Below are 21,046 nucleotides of genomic sequence, written 5' to 3' on the forward strand. Positions count from 1 at the left end.
GAAGCTTGCCGTCCCAATTGGCAAGAGGATAGTTATTACTCGTACTATGATAGTCCGAATGCTTGCTGTGCCAATTGGCAGGAGGATAAATATTACTCGTAATATGATAATCTGAATGCCGCCCAAAGGGACGTACGAATCGGGAATGGCAGCCGATTCATTCGGACATGTCCACCCTCCGCGCGTCTAAGTTCTCTCTCGAGGTGTCTTCTGGCGCGTTGACTGATCTCATGCCAGTGCACTCTCCGTCACAGGCGCTCAGTCAAGCGTCAGTTATAAACACAGAGAGAGAGAGCGCCTGAGAGGCCAGTCCCCCCCTCCCCCCAATTGGGACACTCTCTGTGCTCTCCCTCAGCACATTAACATCAGGGTCTGCTATAGCCTGCTTACATCCATCTGGTATCTTAGATGTCCTGAGAGGCCAGTCCCCCATTGGCACACTCTCTGTCTGCTCTCCTTGAATCATAATAGCGTCAAGGTCTGTCATAGTCTGCTTATATCCATCCGAGATGTTCTGAACAGTCTGTACACAACAGTACCATTGAGCTATTCCTCCTTCCTGGCATCTCTGTGATAGGATCTAAGCCATGACCCTTCCATCTACCACTACCCTCGTCTCCCATGCTACCATGGATTCCCTCAGACTCAAAATGCCTGCCTCCCATCTGTCTGACACAAGTAGAGATGTAGCAGGAGTCGTACATTCCCCTAGGAGACCTCCTGTCACTAGGCGTTCCTTATCAAACAAGCAGCGGATGCTGGAGAAGACTGGGCTCTCGACTGAGACAAGGATAGATGCAGAATACTCAGGGGAGACTATCACTACAGGTCCTGCTACAAGGCCAGTGTGGAATCGTTTGTTCGCCGAGTCAGTGGCATTCTTCAGAACTAAAAAGGGGTTATCGAAAGCCTCATTCTGCTCGTTGGCATTATTCATGTGCTTGATCATAGCTCTAAAGGTATTTTCAGTCGGATGGATAACCTCAACGGATGATCGATATGTAGAAAACTCCATGGTACTGTCATATATCTGAAAATCTGTCTCTGAAAAGCTGTAGAGCAATTCTCATCTGTCTTTTCTAAGAGCATATTCAGACCGGGTAATCCACAGAGCTTGACCTGGCTGTAAAATGGCTGTGTACAGGTGCTGGTGGAGCAATACAAGGACAGAAATTGGGATGCTACTGACATGTATGAAACCACGGATGGATATAATTCATTGTTGATGGGAATGCAAACTTCTGAGTCTGAGGTAATGTTGGGCTAGGGGGGTGTATATTCTGTTTTGGTGTTGAATTGGACACTTTCGATGGACCCTTTTGCTCTGTAACTCAAAGTTAGGGATAGTAGCCCTGCCCAAAAATATGACTGAGACAAGCAAAGTCTGCTTTAAAGCTGTATTGGTATTTGAGATTAGCTGTATTGGTATTTGAGATTGTAGTTTGCTTACAAATGGGTGTAATTTTGCTGCAGCTTGTTGCTCAGGGTGGTGAGCTTTGGCATCGTCCAGATGCTCGAGGGTTTGAACAGTGCATTGGCAGACCCAAAAGTTACAAGCGTAAGTCCAATCACAAGATTGAAATTAGGTGCATCTTTTGTTCAATTCTGAGATCAAAACCACTGCACACCATTGTCACACAACCTGTGTTCAGCACTGGATTTCTGTGTTAGCTAATGTGAGGCACTGAGATGCTTTAACTTCAGGTCCAAAATCAACCCCCCGTGGCTATATCATGGTCAATGCAAATGGTGGGCTTAATCAAATGCGAGATGGGGTACCCTCTCTCTCTCTCTCTCTCTCTCTCAGAGTATGACCCATAAATACAAATATTCAGTGACATTAGGTTTCAGATTCCTGTATAGCACAACTTATCATAGGATAATCAGGCAACCTGTCAAGTTAACTCAATTTTGCTGCCAGACACTACAGTGGCTTAATTGGCTTGATTAATGGGATTTTTTTTGTAGATATGTGATATGGTTGCCATAGCAAGAATAATGAACGCAGCACTAGTCATCCCAGCTTTAGACCATACCTCCTTTTGGGCAGACCCCAGGTATATATTCTCAACCATCAATTGTGTTACATGGCATATTTTCAAGCCTTTTTTATGTGGTTTGGCCGCATTACATGTGAGCCTTGGTTTACATGTATTTAGGATTCTGTAATCTTTTTACATTTGTATTTTTCATACTGGGTGTTCACCCCATTTGGGGTTTCCCATTATCCCAAATAAAAAAGAGAAAGTGAGATTCTCCAAAATCAAGTAGCTAAAGTAGTTAGAGTGTTTGCCTTCCATGGAGAGACCAGGTTTCAAACACCATAGGGTGCTTGGTGGCTGACATCTTTTGAAACTATTGTTCCCACGAATTAGTACACTGACTTTGGCCCTGACTATGTACATTGAACTGACGCTGCAGAAGGATCAGATGCAACTCCTAGGTGTTGACAGCAGCAGATGCCCCCTGAAGTGATCAACTTAGGAACTATACCCAAAAATGCACACACACAGAGAGAGAGAGAGAGAGAGAGAGAGAGAGAGAGAGAGAGAGAGAGAGAGAGAGAGAGAGATTTATATTAACGTCTACAAAAGGCCAAGTTGGCCTATGAGATCAAAAGGTTACATACAAAATGTCTGGGAAGTTTTCCAAGTCCCAGTAAAGCTACTATCTAGTGTTATGGTAAACTAGGTGAGTAGGTACAAAATGGTATGCAGACTCGATGCAATCTACATGCACTTTTAAGTGCAGTGTGGAACTACTCATGGAGAGAGAGAGAGAGAGAGAGAGAGAGAGAGAGAGAGAGAGAGAGAGGTGTATTTATGTTTGTCAAAAGCCAAAATAGCCTATGAGACAAAGAAATGAGTACATTTGACCATGGCATCTCACCTCGAGAACAACAATGAAAATGAAGACGATGATGAAAAATGACTAACCATGATACTTGCAAGTATAGGCTACCATCATGTACAATATGATCATTTAGCTGACCTGTGGGTCTACACCGTGATCAATATAACTCTCTAGAACAATGTACTCTCCTCAAGGCAAGGATATGTGTCATGGGGTGGTCCAAGTCATTGAGTCCACTATGGGGAGGTACTCACCTTTGATGACGAGTGATGATGGCTCGAATCTTGCTAAGGGTGTTGGGCATGGTGATCGGGTGTTGGCCACCGTGCTCTATGGAGTGTGGCTGCCTTGTTTGTTGTGTAACTTGTGGATGGTGTAGTGGTGGTATCTGGTGAGCTAGCTCTAGAGCTAACACTAAAAAAATCTATGGAAAGCCATTGGCTCACTAGCTCTACCTTTGTCTTTGTCTTGCTTCTTAGGAGCTTCTCTTTGTATGCTTGGAGTTCCAATAAGAATAGTCCTAGGCATCTCTGATCCTTGTATTTCATCACCTTGTAGAAGGCCCAAATCTCTCTCAGAAAGGGCAATGAAATCTCCCTCTAATCCCATAATAGACAATACATCTACAAATAAAGGTGCTCCTCGGACTCAATTAGGCTTCTGGTGGCATAATTGGCAAATACATGCATCCTCAGGCATGTGTATACTGTCTTGGCTCAATCTTGAGTTGGTGTGATGATGTTCGTATTTGTCCAACAATACTACATATCCCATGGGAGAGGTGGACATCCATATATGTTGGTGTGACAATGAATCCCTTTGCCTACATGTGTAAGAAATGGCGCTGATACTATGCCATCTTTGTACCAAGGGGCTCCAAGGGACGTACCCATGTACAATTTTATCAACCTTCACAGTATCTAACCTGAGAATTTGATTCCACTTTGTATGAGTGTGATCTAAGTATGGGCAATCCAAATTGTACTATAGTAGTGGGAGTGTATTCATCTCTAACCCATTTATCTTGAACAATGATTGCATCTCTACATACCAATGTCAAAAGATGACATACCAGCGAGACAGTAGGGTTTGCAGGGAGGAACACGGAGTGAACTCGGCAAACATGGAGAAGAGAGAAGAAATTTTGATGAATGGAATGATGAAGTTCCGAATCATGGAGTGAATGTGATACAAGGAAACAAGGGTGCCGGAGCACAAGGAAGATGATGAAGACAGCCACGAACCACGAACCGCAATGTCCTCTTGAAGGTGTGTGAGGGTAGTGGTGAGGTTGGAGAGAAGAGGTGACAGACTGAATGAATCAGCCACGAGGAATGAATTAGAGAGTGGCCTATAAATAGGCATAGTCAGTCTAGGATGGCGCCCCTTTTTGGGGCTGCAAACCCTAAACGCAAAACGCAGAAACTCAAAAAATGTAAACTGTAGGTGAAGGGTGAAGGGTTTCTCAACACCCCCTCTTAGGCCCAAAAAGGGGAACAAGAGAAGAGAGGTGGAGATGCAATGCGTATGCAGCAGGTTCCACTTGGACAGTGTCCCTCATGGGGAAATTGTTCACTTGCCCAAGTGCCCTAGTACAGAGATGAGGAAAACATGCAATGCATAGGAGGAATGTCGGACTTTGTGTGGTGCCGAGAACCATAAGGATATCCCCGTACTCAATCTCGGGAGGTGGCTCTATGCTGACCAAGGGACAAAGGCAAGAAGAAGAGGAGGAAGAAGATGTAGAGGATCCCGAAGATCCAAGATTTCCACCGGAAAGGGAACCTGCAGTAAAGAATAATAGACAGAGTGAATTGGAGAACTCGAAACACAACCTCGGGAGAGAAGCCACTAGCTCCGTGCATCCATGCTGGAAGGAATACGAAGGCCTCGTCACCAAATTGCGGCTGAACCTCCGAGGTCCCGATCTAGGTGGTACCTGAAGATCCTAGGTATCAGTAGAAGAGATGATTGGTCGAAGATAGCCACCCCAAGAAAGTAGAGGATGGGTGAAGAACTTCATGTGGAGTAGGTTTCCCCTCTGAGATGGGAGGTGGAGGGACCTTGTTGAAGTCGAAGTAGATGCCCCCTCTCAAAGCAAATAAATAACATCCGCCTCTGAATCCCCCTCTAAAGTAGATAGGGAATCCAAAAACTCATGGATCATGGACTCCGTAATGTTTGATGACGAAGAAAGTACCGCCGGTCGTGCTAAAGAAGGTATTTGGGATGTTGAAGAGCTCCCAGAGGTAGCCTCTCGAACCTGAGTAGTCGAGGGTGGGGAAGGGTGGGGCTCAGAATGAGCAAGAGGTGGGCAATAGTCGCTATCTCTTAGTGGAGCAGACTGGGTAGCCGAAGAAGAGGAAGGAGCGGAGTAGCCACTGTCTCTTGAAAGAGCAGATTGATGAGGAGACGGTATCAAACGATCATTGTCTCTCGATGGAGCAGACTGTAGATCTGTAGGTCGTGGAAGCCACTGTACTTGAAAATAAGTGGGAGAAGACTGACGCTGGCATTGCGAGGATCTCCAGGAGGTTGTAGCACCAATCGATCGTCCATGTGCTCGAAAGGACCTAGTGCGCATTGGATGTGTTTTATTGCCTTGAGCATAGTACTTTGATAGCCGATGTAGAACGATCTCTGTGGCCCAAAAAGGAGAGGTGGCACAAGGAGTGTCTAGTGGAAGACACATATACTCCAGGGGGTGGGGAGCAAAGGTTGAAGTTGGCAAGCATCAGTGGTGTGTCCGGTGATGCCACAGTAGGAGCACCCAGTAGTCTGGACATCTATTGGTAAAGAAGCCATGGATACCAGTGTGCCTTGCTGAAGAAGGAAGAGGTCAGTCACTGCGGGTGGAAGGCTGGAAACAGGCGCTAGACTGTAGATAACACAAGGGACAATTGAGACTACGATGTCCTCCGTGAAAGGGGTGTGGGTAGCATGCTGAAAACATCTGAAACCTACAAAAACGAGATATTGACGCAGTGGAAGAAGAAGAGAAGTGGATGCCGAACCCACCACTGGTCTTTGCCTTAATTGGAGTGGAGGATCTTTGCCGCTGTTTGAGTAGATCCAGCTCTGATACCATGTCAAAAGATGACGTACCAACGAGACAGTAGGGTTTGCGGGGAGGAACATGGAGTGAACTCGGCAAACATGGAGAAGCAAGAAGAAATTTTGATGAATCGAATGATGAAGTTCCGAATCATGGAGTGAATGTGATACAAGGGAACAAGGGTGCCGTAGCACAAGGAAGATGATGAAGACAACCACGAACCATGAACCGCAATGTCCTCCTAAAGGGGTGTGAGGGTAGTGGAGAGGCTGGAGAGAAGAGGTGACGGACTGAATGAATCAGCCGTGAGGAATGACTGAGAGAGTGGCCTATTTACATGGCACCCCTTTTTGGGGCTGCAAACCCTAAACGCAAAACGCAAAAACGCAAAAAACGCAAACTATAGGTGAAGGGTTTCTCAACAACCAATGATGTGTATCCCCACTCTTTGGTAATTGTCTAAGTCAATGCCACTGATGGATATCCGTATCTAGGGAGCTCCCATATTCTTTGTAAGCAAGTTATTGACTGAAGCAATGCTTCCATGACCACAAGTGCTGCTCCAATCTCTGCTCTAATAATCTCGTGCGTGCGCACGTGAGAGAGAGAGAGAGAGAGAGAGAGAGAGAGAGAGAGAGAGAGAGAGAGAGCCTCATATAAGAAGAGCACTGACTTAAACTAACAACAAGAAACTTTGAAAATCATGTTGTCAAAAAACTTGGTAATAGAAGTCACATGGATGGGATGGACATACATTTAATATTAATAAACTTTTTGGGATGATTTGAAAGACATCTTTTTAATATCAAAAGTAATGCATGGCATTGGATAGTTATCATGGTCTTGGAAAGGACTAGTGAAGATTTACTTTCCAAAAAGTATGTGTAAGTCATGGCTAATTAAAGGCCTGTTCCTGTAATGAGAGTGGCCTACAAACTTGTTACTTCAATGATTGCCACAATAAGTTGCATGGTATGCAACTTCCGAGTGGCATCTTCCATCTACTTGTTTTGTAGATCAGTACCATTCTTGACTCATGGTGGTCCAATGTTGAGAATCCCACTTATGCACACTGTGCTACACTCCAAGCAATTCAAGCACAGTGAATCACCACCTTGCACCCATTTTTATGTTTCTACACCCTCTCATCCTTGGTTACACAAAAGTCAGGACTATTGACATAATTTTGTCAAGTCAGCCCTCTACACTTAGCAGCCCCTACCATCACTCATCCTATTCTTGGTGCTGCTCACAGATCTATTGTGCTAGGAATTCCTCTTGCATTATGGGCACTTTGGGGTAAACCCCCAAGTGTACTCCATTTTTTCAAAATATTGTCCTAGCACTGGTTCTTGTTGCTATAATGGGCCAAGAATGCATTTAGTGATAAGTCTCACTTCAATGCATCAAACTTCACAAATTTAGTCAAATCTTGTGCACTAAGTGTTTGATTCTCATGGACTTTGGGAGCTTCTCCAATGTTTAGAGCCACAAAGCGATCCTTGCATCTCCCACCTTGACCTTGTCTGTCAATAAAAGGTGCATAATGCCCGAATTCCATTCTCAATTATAGCACTTTCTCCATGCATCTGCTCACTATGCTCATCTTATGGGCCACAATGTGGCATGGGATCATCCATGACACTTACATCTTGATCATGAGCTTTAGGACTTTATGATTAAGGAAGGGGAGTGGCTGAAGATTGGCGGTTACTCATTAAGTTTTGCTACCATTGACCCATCAAAGTTAGATGATGATTGGGTTACTTTATTTCTTGACATGGTGTCAACCAAGTATTCTAATTTTATGCAGAAAGTCTGTTCTTTGCCCAACTTGACGGCTACCTTGTGAGTTTGAATGCCAGCTCCTATGTTGAATACGGTTGTATCACCAAGGCTACTAGGAGAGTACTTCTCTTCCTGCTTTACACTTTTTCAAATGGGACATTTGGGAGGGGCAATATTCTCAAGGAACATGAGGCAAGTCCTCCAAAGGGGAAATCTATTTCTTCGGACTGAAGAAAAACCAATAGTAGGAGCCCTCCTAGCATAATATACCTAAAAAGAATAGGTTTTGCACACATTACTAGAGGCCCGATCACCATTGATATGAATGTCGTACAAAGGCACGGCAATCTTTGAGTAATCCAAATCCCACTATTTATTGGATCTTGAGCCCACCAAGTAAAATGGAAAAACCCCTCAGCTTGACTAACTGGTCAACTGCATAGTGCACAGCCCTTAACCCATCTCGTCGTCTCTGTTAATGGAAAATCATGATAAGAGTCAAGAGACACATATCTAAGACATCTTCCTCTCATAGAGACCTTCTAGAGGAGCTGGGTGGTGGCTCTAACCTTGGGCTAGTCGTTCATAGATAGGCTAGTCAAGCTAGTCATGCCATAGGATTTCTAGTCTAGTCATATAGTTGGGCCCCTTAGGAAAATCATTCAGTAGGATCTTTTTAGCTAGGTAACCTATCTTACATTCTTTATTTTTTTCCACTACAAGTTCTTTAGGTTTACCTTCATGCTTAGCCTTGCACCAAAAGCATCTCAATGAAGCACTGTTGTGCAAGTCATTGGATATCGCTGTAGCACTTACATGCCAGGCTTGTATTTTAGTCATATGCGAACCTTGTAAGGATCTACTGGTTCTTGCTGGTTTGGAGACATGATTTTTTGGCTCTCCTATGGTGGCTTTGGGTTCTCCTTTCCTTTAGCCCTACTTTCTCAAACCAATATTAAGTAAATATCGTTGTTACTTCCTCTTCTGAGGGCAAGTTCTAGGCACTCTTTGATGCTACTGTAGAAAAGGCAAAGGGCCTTGCTGTTCCTTTCCTCAGACTCAGTTTTGGGCGAGATGGGGTGTTAAGCTAGGTCAAAATCAATCCTCAATTATTGGGTAATTTATTCAGTTCTTGTACAGCCCTGAAAGGCAAAACTCAAAGTTATAGTTGGGCATTCATATTGCTCACCCAACTCCATATAAAGGGATCAAGGGAGGCCACCCTTCATCCCATCATTCCCCACTTCAGCCAACTTCCGTTGCTAGTTTTATCTTCCACAGACCCGCCACACTTTTGTTCCAACCCTATGCATCTGTGGCCGCTTGCCTTTCGACTGCTCTGACCCTTCTAGTTGCTACCACATTATTTTCTATGGCTGCTACAACCTTTTAGCTGCCAAAATGCAGCCATTGCTGCCCCTTTTGTTGGTCCAGAAGACATGCACTACTCCAGGTTCCCATGCTGCGTCCTTGCATCAAAATGCAGTAGTTTTCAGCTACTCTGAAAAGCAGCTGTAGCAGCCTGCTTTGACTGCTCCAACCTTCCAGCTGCCGCTACATTCATCCATGACTGCCACGATTGGTTTGCCACAAAAATGCAGTGGTTCCTCCAGACAATGTGCACTATTACTCCAAGTTCCCATGCTACTGCCTTGCATTGAAATGCAGCAATTGCCAGCCCCTTTGCTGCTCAGTGACTACTCTACCAAATGAAGAATAAGCTCTTTAAACTTGTACATGTTGGACATTGAGTATGGTTAAAAACAATCCTATGTTTGAGTTCTGCTCGAGAGTCCTGCATATTGGTTTGTGCTATGGCTTCCCACCATGAGAGGGGGGGAACATACACAAGACTCTGTAATATAAGGGAATATAGGTTTTTGCTTGTATCGTTGCTTATTGAAAATTTACTGTCTGCTTTGCAGCGAGTTTGGTGATATCTTTGATGTAGACCATTTTATAGAGAGCCTGCAAGATGACATTCAAATTGTTGAGGAGCTGCCTTTATCTTTGAAGAAGATGGAGCCTTACAAAAAGGCACCAGTATCATGGTCTAAGGTAACAGAATTCTAAAGAACCTACATGTTGCCAGTTTGCTCATGTGTTTATTTGTTTTGGTTGTTGTTATTGTTCTTCTTGTTGCTGCATGACAGCCTGCACTTCTGTCATTGAAAGGCATTCTACTACAAGGACGAGATACTCCCTTTGCTTAAAAAGCACAAGGTGGTCTACTTCACACACTCTGATTCTCGGCTGGCAAACAATGACCTTCCTGACTCTGTGCAAAGGCTTCGTTGTCGAGCCTGCTACAAAGCTCTTAAATACACGGATGCCATCCAAGAATTGGGAAACAAACTGGTTGACCGGATGAGGAAGGATATCAATTTCATAGCTCTACATCTCAGGTTTGTTGTCTGTGAGATTACAGCATTTTATTTGAGCTCATTTTCTCTGTGTGTCCGTGCGTGTGACTCGTGTTTACTGCAGGTATGAGAAGGATATGCTAGCGTTCACTGGATGTACACATGGACTGGCAGCTGAAGAATCTGAAGAGCTAAGGCAAATGCGTTACGAGGTGAAGCACTGGAAAGAGAAGGAGATTGATGGTGAGGAGAGACGGAAGCAAGGGGGATGCCCTCTTACTCCACGAGAGACTGCTCTTCTCTTGAAGGGCCTGGGATACCCCTCCTCCACCCAAATATACATTGCTGCTGGAGACATCTATGGCAATGCAAGTTTGAATGCTTTGCAGGTTGAGTTCCCAAATGTCTTCACTCACTCCACCCTGGCTAGTGAGGAGGAGCTGCGTCCCTTCCTCCCTTTCCAGAACAGGTTGGCTGCCCTAGACCACATTGTAGCCCTTGAGAGTGATGTGTTTGTCTACACCTTCGATGGAAACATGGCAAAGGCTGTGCAGGGCCATCGACGATTTGAGGGATACCACAAAACTATTAGCCCTGACAGGTACTCTTTTTTTTTTCTGTTCGTAATAGGTACTCTGTGTGTATGTGTGTGTGTGTCTATGCTGTTGTTTATTGCAATTTCTCCTTTCTGGTTATCTCATATTTACATACACAACAAGTTTTAGCCAAATTCCGACTGAAATTCCCACATTGTTGATTACGACATCATTAGCTACTGTGAGGGAGGGATCGAATACCTAGCTAGGTGCAGTTGGGGATGCGGCTGCCGGCTGGGGTGCCCCCAACGGCACCTAGCTAGGTCTGTGGTGCCTCCTGACCAAAAGCTCATGATGCTATGCACTAAGGGGAAAACCAAGGTAAAAGAACCCCTTTTCCCACATGGGAAAATGTCCAAAACTTCTCGTGATAATTGCATAACAAGGCCTACTTACTATATATCACTAGAATATGCTTACTTGCAGGGCGCAATTGGTTGGCCTAGTGGACGATCTCGATGCAGGACGGATAATGTGGGAGGACTTCGAATCTGAGGTGAAGAGGATACACCAGACCAGGATTGGAGGTCCAGATTACAGACAGCCAGGGGAGTCTCCAAAACTAGAAGAGAACTTCTATGCCAATCCATTGCCTGGCTGCATTTGCCGCAAACAGCAGCAACCTGGTACTGCTAGAAGAGCGCCTAACAAGACCTAATCCAAGCAAGAAACAAAATCAAACAGAATTGAGAAGAGACGCTCTTGCAGATGCCACAAGGCAGATCTGTGTCGAAGTTGCTGTAACGTGGCAGAATAAGGTCAGAAAACCAACATTGCCAGGCAGCAAAGCTTAGATGCGCAACACAATCGGATTGGCGTTTCCATTTCCGGGCATGATTATTAGTATGTATCATTCTCTTATTATATAGTACTGCTGGCGATCAGCGATGGTGGGAGCATGGATTGAGATTATTGTATGCCCGCTTTAGCATTCACCCCTCTTCCAATGTGGATTCCATTCCGCTATCGCGAGCAGCCTCGCTCGCTCGCTTGCCTGCTTGGTCGTTCACTGAATTCACCCTTGTAAACAAACTTTTGGAAGATCCTTACAAGGGATGCACAGGCGCTGTGGATACTGTACAGAAAATAATGTGTTATGGAAGCCATGAAGAAAGCTATAACAGACATTTAAGTGCACGTAGCAAAGGGACGCAGAGGCGCTGTGGATGATCTACAGTAAGTAATGTGTTATCAAAGCCATGAAGAAAGCTATAATACACATTCAAGTGCATGTAGCAAATGGTATCCCAACTGCACTTACGATGTATTTGCTTTTGCATGAAAATCTTCACATTAAGAACCAAGTATATGGCCTATTAAGTACTAGCTTCATAAGCATGATTTTCTTTTTGTAAAGGGTAATTGTATTAATCGCGAAGATTGTATTAAGACTCGCCCAATTGCTTCGTATCAGACAGCATGATGGAATAGATGGCAGGATGTTGGAGCTGGATCATCCCTTCATTACTCTTTGATGGTCTTTCCATCTATGTACTTAGTTGAAAGCAAAGCAATAATAGATGAAGCCTCATCTAACAAACATACCCCTCTTCTAGCCCAAAATTAGAATAAAAACATGGCAATGTTGTGGAGGTTACCTTTCTTTTAATTGTATAGATGCCTTTACTTTTAAATATATTGAAAATTTTTCGAGCTTCTCACAATATCCTTCGAATGTGCAAAATTTGTGCCTCAGCAAAATTAAAAACAAAAAGTTTTGGAATCCTGAGAATCCTCAAACCAACACTTTGTATTTCAATGGAAGGTTGGTTTGAGTAAACATCGCTAGTCTTTCTCAAAGAGATAGGGCCTCAATTGTTGTTTTATTACTTGTTTGTACCTTCACTAACGTAAACTATACATGTGGACACTTGCACAATTGATTTTTGAACATGTTAAATCGACATTAATTGTCCACACGTTAAGATTGTTCATCATCTAGTGAGAAAATTGTTTTGCATTTTGAGCACCATCTACTTGTGTGGTTAGAGCAATACAAATCACATTGATTTGTTTACCTACCTCAATTTAATTAACTTTGTGAGACAAAGCTCATTTTTACTAATTACTTTTGTCATGATGTTCAATCAACAAGTATCAATTTAGAGGCTTGTTTAGTGTCTACAACATATGGCTTTGTGTTTAGAACAACCAATCACTTTAGAAGAATATTATTGAAAGATATCATCTATATGCAACTTCAAATAATGAACATAAAGTGTAGCTTGGAGAACCACATCTTCAACATACTAGGAAAGATCCTCATCATTAGGAATGAGTAGATCCCCTCAAACATACATGAAAGACATTAACATTGTATATGGTGTCCAATCACTTTAAACGAATATTATCGAAAGATATCATCTATATGCAACTCCAAATGATGAACATAAAGTGCAACTTGGAGTATCACGTCTTTAACATACTAGGAAAGGTCCTCATCATTAGGAATGAGTAGATCCCCTCAGACATACATGAAAGACATTAACATGGTATATGGTGTCATTGAATCTTCAAGTTCCATTCTAGCTACCTCAATCAAAAGATTAGATGTCCACTTAGTAGACCAACTTTCCTCGGGAGGAGATAGGTCCATTGTTGGCAATTTTATATAAAAGGCCAATTTTTATTGTTTATCCATCCTATAATAAAGATGCAAGTCCTCCAATTGCAACTAAGGGCCTATACACATGCATATACATACATACAACATGACCAAAACTGTAGCCTAATCACACTTCAAGCTTTGAGAATAGAGCAAGAATTGTCATGCATCTCTATTAGTTTACTTGCACCAATGGGCTCTATTGTTGCCTTTTCATTGGCTACCTTTTTCACTTATACCAATGTTTTAATTCCTAATATCCTTCAACATTGAACATTTATGGTTGGCAAAATTGATGAGTTTGTTTGTCCAAGTATAGCATTCCCATAGCTTCAATTGAAAGATGCTTTTATAAGGTGCAAGCATAGCAATAATGTCCTTATCCCCTAGCCCTTGCTTAGTCGAAAGGTAACTTTTCCTAAGATCCATGAGGTTGTGAACTTATGCAAACATTACTCACGTTGTTTCACAACTGGTGATTGAAGATAATCCTCTCACACAATCAGAAAACAAGACGACAAGGAGTACCAATAAAGTGATTGACTTTGTTTTAGAATTGAACTTAACAAGAATAATTGTTTTAAACACGAGTCAACCAACAATACTTATACCTTGTGTAGTCACAGAATACAAAACTCTCAAAACAAAAATTGATGCCCATGCCTTAAAAACATACCTCAAATTGTGTTTAAACAAAACTTGTCACTTCCACAATGCTCGAAAACTCGAAAGAACCCAAAAAACTCTTGTTTCTGCAATCTGAATTTTATTCTTGCGTGATCCTTCCCTTCTAATAGTAGTCAAAAACATTGGCAAGAGAAAGGCCCTTAACTCCTAGTTTCTTCTCTTTATATAGTTTTGCATCCCTCCTCTTGAGCTTTTCTTTTTATGCTTAGCTTATTAAAGAAGGATTTGAGGCTTTTTCTCCTCTATTGCAAACTCTTTCCATACTCGTGAAGCTTTTGGCCTCCACCTTCAACGTGTTGCAGGCCGATCACCCTCATGTCATTGTTTTGTTTATCCTGCCCAGTCATCTCTCCATGATCACGGGCCAACATGCATGAAAACAAGACTGACAGCCTCTCAGACTACATGAATATGGTGTCAAGCTTCTTGGATATCACGACTGCAGGACAACTCCATGGAACCCGTGCTGCTGCGTCCTCCTTCCTTTTGAGTCCCCCCCTGGAGCCTGTGCTGCCTTCTTCTGCAATCACCAAGCCTCTACTATGTGACTGACAGACGGCACCCCCCAATTATCCTCACTCAACGGCTTTTTTGCACTATAATTACAATTCACAAATTATTATACGAAATACTTCATGTAATATGCCTCTTGGTCGACCTCTACTTGTTGATCGATACCACAGTGGTATATTCAACTACGCCACCCAGCTGCCGCATATATATTGCGTTGTAGTCCGAGCTATCTTTCATTACATACTCAAGTCAGTCCCCCTGCGTAGATGTTGCAGGATCTCCAGAACAATCATACAATATTGATGATAATCCCCCCAACAAAACATGATGTAACTCTCAGCTCTTTGAGGCCATAAGACTGCTCCAAAATAGGTCCCAGCCACTCGCTGTGTAGCCCTCGTGATTGTTGTTGCTGTTGCTGTTGTTGCTGTTGCTGCTGCTGCTGCTGCTGGTCCCAGCCACTAGCTGTGTAGCCCTCGTGATTGTTGTTGTTGCTGCTGCTGCTGCTGCTGCTGATGATGATGATGATGATGATGATGATGATGATGATGCTGCTGCTGCCGTTGTTGATGATGATGATTAGCCTCCTCAAAATCATAAACCGCCCTGCTCCATCAGCCTTGCATGAAACCAGCCTTCTGAATCATGTTGGCTGCAAGTCAGTAAATGCATGCATGATGCCCTCCTCATCATGTGACCGGTAGAGCCAGTAGATGATCAGCCTCTTTTGAAGCACGTAGTACTGAGCTTCAATAACAGTCACTCTAGGACGAAAATAGAAAAGAAAAAACAAGCCGAGAAGATCCGACGGCAGGCCACCAGCTTGAGATCAACACTTCCACCATTTCCTGAATCAGTTCTTCCTGCATGTTCACCAAAAACTTCCACGCCTAGTATTCTTCATATGCTATTATGCAAAGCTTCAAACACTCGACCAAGCTTAGAATTATAACCATCATCCTCCATTCTCCAACTAATCGTGCCAGCTCATGTGCTATGTAATCCATTAATTGCTTGTTACTTATACTCATAATAAGATTTGAAGTAATGAGAACTTCTTAAATTGTTTCTCTCTCTAAACACTCAGCCTTCTTTACCCCCTAACATTGAACCAGATCGAGTTGTTACTCCTTGGTCCTTTGTTACCGCATTTGCTCATTCAATATAGCAAGCATTTGTTCCTTGAATTCCCAATATTACAACCACCATCTTTTTCCACACAAGAGCTTGCACTTTGAGATATTATTTCATAAATCCCTCCAATTTTTATTTTTTGAACCCAAGTTCGGTCCATGTAGGCAATAACCATCCCAACTATAAAAGCAGTTTTTCGTGAGGTGTGTTCCAGCCTCTTGTAGAATCCCATCAAAGTATTGCTTCTTCCTGATGTATTTGCTTTTTATACCATGCAATGTGTCCTATCCACAAACATGCTTCTGAAGATGAACCTCATGCTCACTCAATCATGGTATTGAAAAGGTGCAAAGTCAGAACCAATGTTGTGCAGTCACACAACCCATGCAATACACAAAAAGATGGATACACTAAAAATATAGTGCCTAACCTAACTACAAGTGCTCGTGCGTTATGCATTTTGCAAGCACAGTTTCTTGATTACTTTACAACCCTTATCCTCACCTCTCATCTCTTAACAAAGAAGAAATGTTGTATTCTGCTCCATCCATCCAAAATCTCACAATCACTCAACAAAAATTTGGTCCTCATGATGTTGACCAGGTAAAACAACCCATCTCACAACTGCAGGTGACCTTCACGACCCTTAAACTCACCCATCCACCTTCCCAATCATCCAGTGTTTCCTATTTTGGTGATGAATATCCCAATTCCCGTGCATGCACAATAAAAGGTGCTCTTTCAAGTGCACATGCATCCAAGGTTTACTACATATAGGTACCAGAGCAGGCATCATGCTGCTGTACTAATGCTCTACGATGGTGCAAAAAGTGCATCAACCCAACCCATGGCATGGAAGCAATTGATAAAATCAAGAGACAACCCTCGAGTGTAGTATATTTGACAAGTGTAATGTGAAGCGGTCGTGAACCCAAAATCCCATTGATATGCAAAGATATATCAGCAAGAAAATATACATGTTTCAGGATATCCAACAACTACCATCAAAGTCTTGCTCCAATCTCTTCAAAAGAACACCAATCTTGACCAAGGCTATCAAGTTTTCAAGCTCAACAAATCCAAAATAACAACACAATCAATATTTGCTCTAGACAAACACAAAAAATCTAGCTTCAAAACAACAAAATAAACAGTTACTCAAATGACTAAGCTAAACAAATCCTAACCTATCTAATGTTTTTCTAAGGATTTTCAATTTATGCAAAAGTGCATGACATGTTTGAAAATAAATTTGCACCTTATGAGAACCTCTTGTTCTAGATTCAATTCAATGGTAGAAGTAAATAATTGCATACTTACTCTTGTTGCCAACCAAGAGTAAGTAGAAGCATCAACTTAAGAGCTTTCAATGCTTCTCAATGTGTGGTAGTCTCCCTTACTTAGAGTAAGTAGAAGCGTCAACACAAGAGCTTTCAATGCTTTTGTATTGTCCCAACAAATGTCATAAAGTCTACTAGTGTTTGCATCATCATCTAGGGATTGTTAGAAACATCAAATATGTGCAAACCTCAATAGTAGCTTTAAGATATCTCTAGCAATAGTTTGGCACCTCTCTAGTGGAACTTTTTAAATGAATGCCACCATGGTGAAGAGATATATTTATCCATGTTTCCTCTCAAGTTCATGACAAGTAAGTAAAGTTCACCCTATATATCTTCAACAATCTCTTGTGATATCCTATCAAAAAGAGTTCATAGAGTCTTTTGAACATATGCTATGGTAGGATGTGTGAATGCACTTTAAGTTGCCTAGGTTGTTTCCCAAGGGGTTCACTATAGATGTTGTATGATATCATGTGAGTCTAAGGGAGGGGGTTTTTTGGAAGGGGACACTTAAGCATATATATTAGAGGTAGACCCCTCTTAATTTCCTATATTGAACTTAAATTTAAGGAGGGGATAGAGGGAAAAAAGAAGGGGGGACTGCATTTGATCACCTCTCTCCATAGATTGGTTTCTCCATGGCATATAAGAGACCTTGACAAGTAAGGTTAAAATCCTAAACCCTCACATAGTAGGGTTATTGAATTAATCATAGTGTGGGAGGGGGGGAGTTGGAACTCTCCTATGGTTTTGGTAGAGAGATTCAACTCCCCTTCTTCCAAAGAGAGCTTGGTGTCTGCTTGGTGTAGTCACTTTAAGTATAAAGGGGTTCTATTCCCCTACTCTCTCTCCTCATGTGGTAAGGGGACACGTGTACTCAAAAACATTGCGACACATACTTCGATGGTATTCAAGTGCCACTACATAAATCACTTTGTAATATGATAATTTTGATACTTTTAATTGCTTAGGATAAGTCCAACTTTTAAAAAGAAAGTTAGTATATGTTGTATGAAGACTTACATTTAAGAAAGAGGATACATAAAAATTCATACATGTATAAGCTTAAATAAGGAGATATATTAGTCTTACAAGCTTCATAAATAGGGTTTTTTTTAGAAGTCCTTGCACGCAGGTGACATGTCTTCTTTACTATGAGTGAACCCCCCGTGGATTGTTTTCCCTCCTCAAAATTTTTCCCTTGAGCTTGTACACATTGTAACATTTTTATTTATTGTAATGTTTTATACTTGTCTTTTTGTTCTTCTTTTCTTTGATTAAATTTGATAATAGAGTTGTGAGCTTTCCCTTTCTTTTCCATTATATCACTACAAGGATACACACATATAGTGATGCTAAGTAGCGACGTTTTTTTTTCGGCATCGCTATTTACGTTGCTAATCCTCGAAATATTTTAAGTCAAAAAATGCGTCGGTATTAGCGTCACTAAAAACGTCGCTATTAGCGTCGCTAAATAGTGACGACTTACTCTGGTAACATTTCGCGGAAACCCGAATGTTTCTTTCAAACGCGCATGCGAACTGCAGAAGCAAGGCGAAGGCGGAGAGAAAGAGAAAGGGAGGTGAGCAAGGAAGCAAGCCGCGAGCCACACATGAGGAGAGGAGCGTCGCCCGCACGAAGAGGTCGTGGAAGAAGAAGAGAGCATGGCGGTATACCCTATTTTGGTTTCTTTACAATCTTTGTTTTGCTTTGCAATGTAGGTTAGAAAGTGTTGGTTTCTCTTCGATCTTTGTGTTGCTTTGTGTTGTTTTGCTATGTAGGTTAGGAAGTATTGAAAGAGAGAGAAATGGAAGCGAGTGTTTTCAAAATTTTTCTTGTGTTGGTTTTTATTCTTTGCAATGTAGGTTAGAAAGTGTTGGTTTTTCTTCAATCTTTGTGTTGCTTTAATTTGCAATGTAGGTTAGGAAGTGTTGAAAGAGAGAAATGGAAGAGAGTGTTTTTATATTTTTTCTTATGTTGGTTCTCTTCAATCTTTGCAATGTATATAGGGTAGGAAGTGTTAAAAGAAAGAGAAATGGAAAGGAGTGTGAAGGGGGATGCTTGTTTTGCTTGATTATAATTTTAGAGAGAGAGTGAGAGAGATAGAGATGTAGAGAAAGAGAAATGAGATGCTTGTTTTGTTTGGATTGTATCTTTTGCAAGATCTTTCTAAACTACACATTCATCCACAATGATATTTCTAGATATAGAAATACTTCTTTTTCTAGGATCATAAAAGTAAAATGCTTTGGTAATGTTACTATTACTCATGAGAATACGTTTGAGAGATTTAGAGTCTAATTTCTTTCTATGAGCATAAGTAATGCTTCCAAAAACTTTCAAACAACTCACTACTAGCGTTTGACCAATAAAGGCTTCAAAAGGAGTTGTGCCTTTCAAGGCATAGTGGAATATCTATTAACTGTTATAAAAATGTATGTGTGTGAGCATAGTTTAGAGCCGACCTCAAAGATAGATAAGTTTAGAGCCGAACTCAAAGAGATAGGTACGAAAATTAAAAAAAAAAGACTTGAAATATATATAGTGGAGTGATCCCAATATACAATATAGAATCGTTATTAGATTATCATTCCATTACATCGCAGTCAAGATGTCTAGCACTCACGACCAACATGGTGGGGATCGTGAGGCTTGGCTCAATCAATGTGTCCCCTGTCCATGCACGCAATGCAAATTGGCCATTCATCGGAAACGTCGTTTGCCCATAGAGCATGTGCAACGGTATGGAGAGTTTCGAGTTGAGATAATCGACCAAGCAGTCTTGAATTACGAGATTGCGGTAAGTTCTCTCTCATTACTATATGACATGTAATTGATTTAAGTATAACAGTTTGGGGTTATCTTAGAAGTTAGCTCCTTAACGTCCTTTACAGGGTCAGGGCCATGTCGATACATTGCAGTCCGTAGATCTCTTGCGTCTAGTAAGACGGTTTCGTCCGCGCTCTATACAAATGCCGTCTGAGATAACTAACTGTCTCATAGAAGGTGATAACTCTCAACCCCCTTCTATGGGTGAGAATGCTGGAGACATGGACGATCCTCCTGCTTTTTTGGAGCCCGAGTTAGAGGACATGATTGAATCATTGCTTTCGATGGATTCGGAATCCCAAGATCCTTTAATTGCGGAGGCTGCCATTCCATTGTATCATGGGAGTCGGGTATCCCGTTTGAAGACACTTCTTGCATTGTCGAGCATACAAACAAAGTATGGATGGAGCGATGCGAGTGTGACAGAGCTATTCAGGTATATTATGATGTGTATGATTCTTTATTGAAAAACCATTAAAATGTGCTATGTAGTACTCTAATAACGTGCTTCATTGCAATTTGTAGAACATTGAAATCTTACATTTTGCCTACCCAAAACACGATGCGTGAGTCTCGTGATGATGCAAGACAAGTGCTGCGAAAGCTAGGCATGGATTATAATTGCATTCATGCTTGCCCCAATGATTGTGTTCTCTTCCGGGGAGAGTTTGAATTGTTGGCCACATGTCCCAAGTGCGGTGCGGACAGGTATTGAAATGACTTGCAAGGACAGACTGTTCCGCAGAAGGTTTTGAGGCACTTTCCGCCGTTGATACCGCATGTTCGTCACATTTTTCGGACCAAGAGTTTTGCAAAGTTGACTACATGGCACGCGGAAAATCGATCCATTGATGGTGTACAGCGTACACCAGCTGACTCAGAAGCATGGAATCACATTGACGAGACTTTCCCTGACTTTGCAAAGGAGGCGAGGAATCTACGATTCGGTCTTGCCATGGATGGGGTAAATCCTTTTGGTTTACGTTCCACCTCCTATAGTGTATGGCCCGTGGTCCTTGTTAACTACAATATACCTCCATGACTTTCCACCAAGAAAGGACACCTTTTGCTCAGCTTGCTTGTGCCTGGATGATACAAAGTCAAGAATATGGATGTCTACCTCTCTCCACTGATTGATGAGCTAAAGGAGTTGTGGGAGGGAATTGTAGTGGAGGACATGAGCAAACATATTGGTAGGCGATCCGCAATTATAAAGGAAATTCTTATGTGGACCATGCATGACTTTCGAGGTTATGGAGAATGCTCTGGTAAAGCGTGTT

At 42.1% G+C, this 21,046-nt stretch overlaps 1 protein-coding gene across 1 annotated transcript; it reads left to right on the forward strand.

Annotated features, from left to right (window-relative positions):
- The first annotated feature begins 137 nt into the window (after window positions 1-137).
- LOC148027741 (O-fucosyltransferase 35-like) lies at window positions 138-11,959 on the forward strand. Its single transcript, XM_087689441.1, has 9 exons — window positions 138-1,016; window positions 1,145-1,252; window positions 1,474-1,558; window positions 1,705-1,775; window positions 1,969-2,057; window positions 9,622-9,754; window positions 9,872-10,101; window positions 10,184-10,660; window positions 11,082-11,959. The coding sequence occupies exons 1-9, from the start codon at window positions 588-590 to the stop codon at window positions 11,311-11,313; spliced, it is 1,854 nt and encodes a 617-aa protein (XP_087545567.1). The 5' UTR covers window positions 138-587; the 3' UTR covers window positions 11,314-11,959.
- Window positions 11,960-21,046: the final 9,087 nt, after the last annotated feature.

This window comes from Lygodium microphyllum, chromosome 12 (assembly GCF_053477565.2).
Source record: "Lygodium microphyllum isolate KBCC chromosome 12, Lygodium_microphyllum_v1.1.10, whole genome shotgun sequence".
NCBI lineage: Eukaryota > Viridiplantae > Streptophyta > Polypodiopsida > Schizaeales > Lygodiaceae > Lygodium > Lygodium microphyllum.